This window comes from Arachis ipaensis, chromosome B02 (genome assembly GCF_000816755.2).
Source record: "Arachis ipaensis cultivar K30076 chromosome B02, Araip1.1, whole genome shotgun sequence".
NCBI lineage: Eukaryota > Viridiplantae > Streptophyta > Magnoliopsida > Fabales > Fabaceae > Arachis > Arachis ipaensis.
Genome location: NC_029786.2, coordinates 101,482,437 through 101,492,910, shown reverse-complemented (window position 1 = coordinate 101,492,910; position 10,474 = coordinate 101,482,437). Strand labels below are relative to the sequence as shown.

General features: G+C 32.8%; 1 protein-coding gene across 4 annotated transcripts; it reads right to left on the bottom strand.

Moving 5' to 3' along the window:
- LOC107626020 lies at positions 203-7,732 on the bottom strand. 4 transcript variants are annotated; one of them, XM_021116377.1, is made up of 4 exons: positions 7,350-7,732; positions 7,138-7,266; positions 6,920-7,034; positions 203-517 (listed from the first exon to the last, which is right to left on the bottom strand). In XM_021116377.1, the coding sequence occupies exons 1-3, from the start codon at positions 7,557-7,559 to the stop codon at positions 6,972-6,974; spliced, it is 402 nt and encodes a 133-aa protein (XP_020972036.1). In that variant the 5' UTR covers positions 7,560-7,732; the 3' UTR covers positions 203-517; positions 6,920-6,971. The 4 variants fall into 4 exon arrangements, with proteins under 4 accessions (XP_020972036.1, XP_016184271.1, XP_020972035.1 ...); XM_016328785.2 differs by lacking the exon at positions 203-517 and adding an exon at positions 5,253-5,403; XM_021116376.1 differs by lacking the exon at positions 203-517 and adding an exon at positions 5,257-5,417.

Below are 10,474 nucleotides of genomic sequence, written 5' to 3'. Positions count from 1 at the left end.
CAATCTGGCAGATTTATTCACAAAGTCACTCCCAAAATCCTCCTTTGAAAGATTGGTGCATGGGATTGGGATGCGCCGATTTCGAGATAATAAATGATGTCGACAAGAGGGAGAGACTGTACTATTTTTCCCTTGGTCAGGTTTTTTTCTAACACCCTCACTATCAGTAGTCACGCTTCCGGCTGCGCCACTCTGATAGCAAGAAGTATTACGACTACTTTACATACTAAATAATAAAATAGGAGCCTGTGACTCGACACTGTATCACTGATTTCTTAGAAAACTAGAAATAAATATTTTATCTTAAGAAAAATACAAGCAGGCATAGATTTATATACAAGACTCCTTACATAATAACTCAATATATTATACATATAAAACATACAATTCCTATCCCTCTTTCAAACTTATAATAACAAAGACGAGGGAAGAAAATAATCTAATGAATACAACAACATATAAGCCAAACGCAGTGTAACTCTTCATAATGCTTCTTCCGGTTCCTGAAAAGATAAAGCTGTAGGGGGTGAGAACCTAACCACACGGTCTCACCACTGAGTTTCAAAGTTGTCATAAGAAGATATTTAATAAGAAAACTATTTTCAAACTCAGTGATTATCATTGCCTTATGAATCTTTTAAAACCCATAGGAAATCGTTTAAAAACTTTTTCAAAGGAACAATGTTAAATATTTCACAAATCCAAAACCTTTCCTTTCTTATAAGAAAATCTCAATTAGAAACTAACCACGCAATCAAACAACACAATCATTAATTCAGCACCAAAGTTCAATCTTAAATGTAGCACGCCAGGACAAACACATGCAAAGCAGACAAGGAAAGCACAAGTAGGCAGCAGTTACAGCAATTAGTTCAAGTAGCAGTTACAAACAATTTAGCAATTAGGCAAACCAAAACAAGTTCAAACTCAAGTAAAGCATACAAATGCATATGATGCATGCCTGTCCTATGGCTGATGAGGCTCATCTGTCAGTTATCCAGCCAACCCGACAAGTCTGAATTGTACTTAGACTGTCCCCCGACGTGCATCCCCAAGAGTCTATGCATAGCTTTTTCTCAAATAATCAATGTTACTCAATGGGGGTAACATTCCCGGGAATTTATATAGTGCCCGGTCACACACTTACGTCGTAGGGTCAACAGAGTATCGAGTTTTCAACCTGGTACACGTGGTGGCAAGCCACGTCACTTAATTCAGGGAACCTCGTATCTCAGATATTTCAAATTTATAAGCCATATACATAATTCATTCATCATTTATCATTCATCCTCCAGCGGCAGCGGCAGCGACGTGGGGCTTCGACGGTGAGGCGTGGCGGCGACGGCTCCTCCCTCCAGCTCGACGACAGCGTGATGGCAGCCCACACCCTACTGGCGACGCATCTCCCCTCTCAGATCTCTCCTCCATGTATGTGAATGCTTTTGTTTTGTGTGTGAATGGTTTGAAGGCAGAAAGAGTGAGGAGAGGAGGGTTGGGGCTGCGCAGGTGAAGAGGAAAGAGAGGCGGTGAGGATAGATTAGGGTTAGGGGCAGTTTGGTCATTTTACTAAAACTAAGGGTAGTAGAGTAATTGAAAACCAAATTTAATTCAACAAAATCATCTTTAAAGAAAATATTATTTAATCATAAATTTACAAATTAATTTCGATGAAATATTCTAATTAAAGGATTAGATGGATTAGATTTAATTTTCTTTATCTTTAACTTAAAGTATTAAATGATATAAATATAAATCATCTAAAATCAAATCATATAAAATTCTTATTATCTTTAATAAAAATAATTTCTGAAATTAAAACTATAAATAAATAAATGATTTGAGATTAATTTAAAATAAAGCTTTTCAAAATCTTGGGTCTTACATCCTATCCACCTTATAAAAATTTTCGTCCTCAAAAATTGATACAAAATAGAAGAGATTTCATACCACTTCATTCTTGAATTCATTTAAAGGAAAAACAAAACAAAATTTTTTTTTTGTACATATATACATATAGTTTCAATTACCAATATTTTCATATGATATAAAGGTGTAAAGGGTATAAGTGTTATGCGAAACAGATGTTACAAGATAGGCTTAATATACAAGGTGATATGTTTCAAATATGTGATGGTAAAGCAAGGCGGCAAAAGGTTATAAAACAAGCCGGGGTTAAAACAATGTGCTTAAGATTCACATACTGATCTCATATCGTCTCAATTTTGTTAAACACTTCACCAACCTTACTATTGGTCATAAGTCAAACATCAATAGAACTCTTTCACGTAAAACAGGATTTCACAACTCCCTGTGACGTCGTAGACTTACGAGTTTTACCTTTTTGCGTTCACCAAACGTGTCCTAAATGACTAATGTGTCGTTTACTAAGCCTAATGGTTTCACAAGATACTAAGACTTATCTCGAATATATTTAGAAAGATAATAGACCATGGAAAAGAAAGAAAAGTGACAAGGACCTCGTTCGCGAGAATTTGAAAGAATTGTGGAAATCACAAGTAGACAAGGATGAACAAGCAATAAAGACTGATGGAAAGAGAATCAATTGATAACTTTAAGGGTAACTCTTGAATTGAATGAATTCGATGAAAAATAATGCAGTATTTTGAAACGAATTTAAGCGGAGTCAAGTAAATATGAGGTTTACAAAAGGAGAATATCCAAAACTAAAGGCAAGGCTCTCAGAACTCGAGTTTGATTTAAAAATATTTTCGAATACATTGTTCTTGAAGAATGAAAATCTTAAGGGAAGATCATTTCACGTTTTACCAAAAAAAAAATAAGTAACAAACATCTTCCAACAGAATAGTAAAAGTATGAATGTAACATTATTTCAATATAAATTCAAGTTGAAATAGATTACATAAAATTTGAAAAAGGAGAGATTAATTTGGCTAAGAGAAAAATTCTATATTTTTTTTTTATGTTAAGCATGCATGAAAATTACGATCTTGTTGGAAAGAAACTTGAAATAAAGTTTTGCTTATAAAAGGAAAAGAAGATACATTACAATGAAACAGATCTAAATCACATACAAAAATTTTCAATGTAAGGGAGTGTAAGCTAAGTTAAAAGTGATTTTATTAAAACTTCAAGAGATGGTTGTGTCGCTCCAAAATAAATTCAAGTTACAGCAGAAAGAGGCACTGCCCAAATAAAGGAATGCAGAGTCAAAAACAACCTTACATAAAAATAAATCAAATCTTATTTAAAAAAGGCTTAAAACAATCCAAAAATATGCTAGGAATCACACCTTATAAGGATATTCAATAATATTAAAATGCATTAAGTACGTTCAAAGAGATACAAATCGTAGGAAGAGAAGAATAAGTGACAAGAATAAGATTCACATGAATTCGAAAGGTGTAGGATTACAACTAAGCAACAATATATAGACATGAGAAAACGTTTCAGAAAGAGTCATTTCGCATCTTAACAGGAAATATTGAATCTAGGAACTCCAGAGGAAACAAGAAAAGGGTAGTGGTACATTGGATCAAAACAAACTGAAACCAAATTAGAGAAGCGCAAAGTGTACAAAAATATGAAGGAATGGTTCTACTCACCAACAAACTAGGATGGTTAAAAGTCGTGAAGTATGTCAGAAGAAAGAATTGAAATACAAATAGGAAAGAATTTTGATTTCAAATAACTTCAATAGAAATCCTAGAAGAGAACAAGGTTATTATTTACAAAATTCAAGAGAATTAGTAAAAACATGAATATTGTGTCATGTTAAAACAATTTTAAGTCGAACTTGAGCATAATATATGATTTATGTAATGAAATTATATAAATACAATATTTTTCAAAAAAACTAAACAAAGGTAAATATTATGTTATACTAGATCAAATTCAAATTAGAATGATTTGTGTGAAGTTTATTAAATGAAAATTAACTGAAATGAAAATAGAAACCTTGTTTTAGAAAGTTTAAGGAGTTCGTAGATACATAATTGAGTAAATATATGTATATGCATAAAAATTCGAATAATGTTACAAAAGGATCAAATTATGTTCAAATGAGAAAATCTAAAATAAAGTATTCTTGTAAGGATAAATAAAGACTAAGTAATACTTTTAAATAAAAGCATGTTTTAATTATATAAAGAATTTTTTTCATTTTTTGTAAGGAAGTATTTTATAAAATCAAAGGTTGTTGTATTCAGAATTCAAATAATGGTTACAACCAGAGTCAAACAGAAAAAGAATCAAAATAGAACTATTTTCAAAAGAGATTCCAAGATAAGAGTTATAGAAGAAAACTACTAGAATTGATACATTTTATCAAAACAAGGTCAGTTTTTATCATTTTTACGAAGAAACACAAAACCAAAGATTGTAATCCGAACAGGACACAATAGTTACAGAATACGAAACAAGAGAATTAAATCGCATAATTAGTTTACTACGAATCGCGACTCTTAGAATTTCAAATGATTTAGGAATCAAGGATTATCCGTTGCACCAAAACTAATTCGAAATCAAACCAACAAATACCAAATTTATGAACAGTGTTAAGGTTGAATGTTCCTTAAAGATTCAAGCAACAATTAGGAACCTAATCAAACAAGGATATATATATGAATGACAAGATATGGTAGAAAAATATCCAAAACACATTCCAATAAGAAATCGAGAACTAGAGATTCCAATACTACTGATAAAGGAAAAGATAACGTCAAGCACGAATAAAGATTATACGTCGAAACGGAACTAATCTCTAGAACTTAGTTTCTAACGTTTCCAAAACCCGCGACTCGCGTTATCTTTGACTCGCATATCGTCTATGATAACCCATTAATGCTTGCATATACATAATTCACTAGTGTTAAGCTGGCCAAACTTAATACCAGGAATTATGCAATGCAAGTCTAATGGCATTAATTAATAGACCGTCATGTGCATAAAGCTCTAATTCTCGTTATTCGAACAAGACCTACTACATGACAGACTCTCTGAGTATGCAATTGAAGCATAATCAGTCCATTTCCAAGGCTCTACAGGAAAGACTGCTCTAATACCATAATGTAACAGCCTCACTATCAGTAGTCACGCTTTCGGCTACGCCACTCTGATAGCAAGAAGTATTACGACTACTTTACATACTAAATAATAAAATAGGAGCCTGTGACTCGATACTGTATCGCTGATTTCTTAGAAAACTAGAAATAAATATTTTATCTTAAGAAAAATACAAGCAGGCATAGATTTATATACAAGACTCCTTACATAATAACTCAATATATTATACATATAAAACATACAATTCCTATCCCTCTTTCAAACTTATAATAACAAAGACGAGGGAAGAAAATAATCTAATGAATACAACAACATATAAGCCAAACGCAGTGTAACTCTTCATAACGCTTCTTCCGGTTCCTGAAAAGATAAAGCTGTAGGGGGTGAGAACCTAACCACACGGTCTCACCACTGAGTTTCAAAGTTGTCATAAGAAGATATTTAATAAGAAAACTATTTTCAAACTCAGTGATTATCATTGCCTTATGAATCTTTTAAAACCCATAGGAAATCGTTTAAAAACTTTTTCAAAGGAACAATGTTAAATCTTTCACAAATCCAAAACCTTTCCTTTCTTATAAGAAAATCTCAATCAGAAACTAACCACGCAATCAAACAACACAATCATTAATTCAGCACCAAAGTTCAATCTTAAATGTAGCACGCCAGGACAAACACATGCAAAGCAGACAAGGAAAGCACAAGTAGGCAGCAGTTACAGCAATTAGTTTAAGTAGCAGTTACAAACAGTTTAGCAATTAGGCAAACCAAAACAAGTTCAAACTCAAGTAAAGCATACAAATGCATATGATGCATGCCTGTTCTATGGCTGATGAGGCTCATCTGTCGGTTATCCAGCCAACCCGACAAGTCTGAATTGTACTTAAACTGTCCCCCGACGTGCATCCCCAAGAGTCTATGCATAGCTTTTTCTCAAATAATCAATATTACTCAATGGGGGTAACATTCCCGGGAATTTATATAGTGCCCGGTCACACACTTACGTCGTAGGGTCAACAGAGTATCAAGTTTTCAACCTGGTACACGTGGTGGCAAGCTACGTCACTTAATCCAGAGAACCTCGTATCTCAGATATTTCAAATTTATAAGCCATATACATAATTCATTAATCATTCATCAATATCTAAGCCATTCTCAATATCATCATCATTCGTCAATCCATATCCATTTCCAAATTCATTCAAACTCATATTTCAAATCAATCCTCATCATCCTTCTTTCCGTTTCGTTCACTAACAATTCTCAATCCAAAACATAACTTTTTCTTTGATAAATGAAGTATTCTTAAATCATATAATGCTTAAAATTAAACCTTTTAAAATAACTACTTCAAATGAAACTTCTAATTTTATAAAATTTCGGCAGCATCTCCTCTAAAACTCGGATTCTGCCACCCTTTTCGGGTCCCATCCAAACATTTCTCAAACCTTTTCCAAACCTCAATCATTTTCCAAGATTCAGCTAGTTCCAATATCAAATTATTTTCAAAGCAAATCAGTGCCCATAATAAATCTCTTTTTAAAATCAAACCAGCTCAAATACTAAATCATTTATAAAGTCATTTATAAAGTCACTAACTCAAAATTAAACCATTTCCAAAGCTAATTCCTTTACATCATCAAAAATAGCTTCAAAACCAAGAAAAGCCATTTTTCATAATAATCAACTAAATAACCTTTCCAACTAATTTCTTTTCAGCAATCACAAACTACTCAAGTAATCAAGCAATCAGCCATTCAGTCCAACAAACAACCACATTTAGAAGACAATTATAATCACAGGCATATGTTCTCTCACATTAATATCTATTTATCACAACTCTGTAATATAAATTAGATTTTAAGAAAACTCCTACCTCGATTAGTCGCAAGTTGCCTACTTAAACCCATTAAATCCTTATTCTCACGTTAATTGGCAGCAACCATAGAAATTCTCAAGCAACCGTAGGGATCACGGCAACAACCACATATCTGACATAATTTAGAATTAACGCGGAATGGATATTAAGCGATATTAGAACATAATTGATAATAGAGTATTGCGGTAAACAAGAACGGAACCGAATAACCTTACCGTGGTAAACAAAATAGAACGACACAATAACAGCTTCCAAATTGACCGGACAGCAGCTTCGATACCGGCTGAAAACTCTGATGGTTCAGCAACAACCTCAATTTTGACATGCAACCCCATAAAATTGACCTTACAACATCTATACATCAGAATCCTTAACTGCAGATAACTAGAACGGTTACAATACGAGTTTCAGAGCACAGGCAACTTACTGTGAAGGGAAGAATGATGGAAGTGGAGCAGCAACTTTGAGAACAGTCTCCTACAGCAACAACACCGTTTCCCGGCAGCCAAAGGCGCGGCGGGGCAGCCTCCAGCAACGGTAGTGGCAAACGGCGGCGCTTTTCTTCCTCGGTGCATCTTTCAGTCGCACGTCTCCTCCCCCTTCCCTGGACGGTGACACACAACAGTGACGGAACCATCGGTGGCCACGACAAGTTTCAGCGACGGTGGCGCACAGATCAGTGTTGGCGATAGGGTTTCAGGCGGCAGAGGCGGCGTGGAGCTTCGGCAGCGATGGCTTTGCGGCGAGGGCGCGATGGCTGCGCGTGGTTCCCTCCTTCGTGTCTCTCTTCCTCTCCTCGCCTCAGATCTGATCCGCGACGGCGGCTTCGAGGCAGGTCGGCGGCGACGCATGGCGCAGTGGCGGCGACCTCTTCGTTGGCTTTCTTGTGCAGCGGTTTGGGCTGGATGGAAGGTAAACGACGGCGATTGGGCACGAGAACGGCGGCGAGAATCCTCCAGCAGCAGCGGCAGCGACGTGGGGCTTCGACGGTGAGGCGTGGCGGCGACGGCTCCTCCCTCCAGCTCGACGACGGCATGACGGCGGCCCACACCCTACCGGTGACGCATCTCCCCTCTCAGATCTCTCCTCCATGTATGTGAATGCTTTTGTTTTGTGTGTGAATGGTTTGAAGGCAGAAAGAGTGAGGAGAGGAGGGTTGGGGCTGCGCAGGTGAAGAGGAAAGAGAGGCGGCGAGGATAGATTAGGGTTAGGGGCAGTTTGGTCATTTTACTAAAATTAAGGGTAGTAGAGTAATTGAAAACCAAATTTAATTCAACAAAATCATCTTTAAAGAAAATATTATTTAATCATAAATTTACAAATTAATTTCGATGAAATATTCTAATTAAAGGATTAGATATAATATAATTAATTTTCTTTATCTTTAACCTAAAGTATTAAATGATATAAATATAAATCATCTAAAATCAAATCATATAAAATTCTTATTATCTTTAATAAAAATAATTTCTGAAATTAAAACTATAAATAAATAAATGATTTGAGATTAATTTAAAATAAAACTTTTCAAAATCTTGGGTCTTACATTTTTTCCATTGGATTTTTCTTGACAAAATTTTTAATGAGGCAGTCCCAATCACAAAGGATATTGTACTCTTTTTACTTTACTAAAGTTTTTTCCATTGCATTTTCTTTAGTAAGATTTTAATGAGGCATAATCCTAAATGATCATCCAAGAGGGAGTGTTGTGATAAGATCAAATAAGGTGGATGACTATCATTTAATATGGGCCACTCAGATTCTCAAGAGATATGAGTTTAATGAGAGTTGAAAATGTTATCTCCTGTGTACATATAAATAGAAGTGTAATATGAAGCAAACGTAACACAAGCAATAAATAATTCTCTCTCTTTTATGTTGCAATACTTCTTTTTCTCTCTTTATATTTCTTTATTTTATATTTGTTACCTCTTCTTTATTTATTTAGTTATTTTATAACAATATCCAAATGAAAAAAAAATACAACTACTCCCGATATTATTTAATTGTTTGGGCAAAGTTGTTTAAAACTTTAAACAATATGTATTTATAAATATAAAAATATATTTTATAAAAATAATAAAAAATATTAATAATTTAAATTAGACCAAATTCTTAAAAATAGAACATTTCAAATAATATGGAAAGTGGACGATCTTAATTAACCGTGCTACTTCCATCTACTGACGTTTTTTATTAGAATTTACACTAAATCAATTCAAATAATAACAAGGCGGGATTCGAACCCCAACACTTGCTTAAGCAAACTAGTGAGCTAACCACTAGACCAAGTTCATTAATTAGTTAGTTAAAATCGCCTATTTCTTCTATTATTTTGAAACTGCCCATCTTTTCTATTATTTGAAACTGCTTATCTTTTTTATTATTTGAAATATTCTATTTTTAAGAGTTTGATTTAATTTAAATTATTAATATTTTTTATTATTTTCAAAAATTATATTTTTATATTTACAAATACACATATCTCGTTTACACTATAAACGAGATAATTTTTTATGTATCTCGTTTACAGTAAGGAGATATATGAAAATTGAAAAAAATACACATATCTCGATACGGGTAAAATTATCTCTTTACACGTATTACGCTTAAGAAGCAATTCGTTTATAATAATAATAATAATAATAATAATAATAATAATAATTAAGCAACAAATTTTCAATATTTTGTAAAGTTTGGAATTGAAGCAAAATTTGTGGATTTTCTTGAATTTTGACTCTAAGTATCATTACCATTACATCCTATATGTAAGTAATACCGTAATGGAAAAAAAAAAGATGTAATAGAAAAAAAAATAGTGGTATAACTTTGTTTAGGTTAACATACATAAATTTTAATTTTGAGCATATAATTTTGTTTAGGTTAATAAATACATATATTTCAATTATATTCCAGCAAAATGTAATAATATAAGAAAAATGTTTTATAATAGAAAAGAATAAGAGAGATTTTGAGAAGAATTAAAGGAGAGAGATAATTTTATTGAAAAAATTTTTAAGAAGAAAAGATACAATTATTAATGTTTTGTTTGTCAATTACATTTCTATTAAAATTTGTAGTATCAAAAAATATTTCAAATTTAATATTATGAAAAAAATAAAAAAAATTATATAAGGACTAGTTTGACTAATTTTTAAAATTTGAGGGATAAAAATGATTTACGTCTGGACTTTCAAGGACTATTTTGACTAATAAAAAACTTTTTTACATGTCAAGTGCCACGTGGCACTTAACGTGACACGTCATCGTCCAACTGACGGAAGGACTAATTTGACTTACAGTTTATCTTTCACGGACTAATTTGATTAAAAAAATCATTCGGAGACAAAAATAAAAATCGCGTGATCTTTCAAGGTCGAATTTGAGCATTAACCCATAATAACACTAATAAAAACAATAACAGCAATAATAAGTAAAATAATAATTATAATAAGAATAAGAAAGAACAGTATAATAATAAAAAAAAGGACCAATATGAAAACGAAGGTTATTACAAAAAAAATAATATTAGCCATAATTATAATAATTATA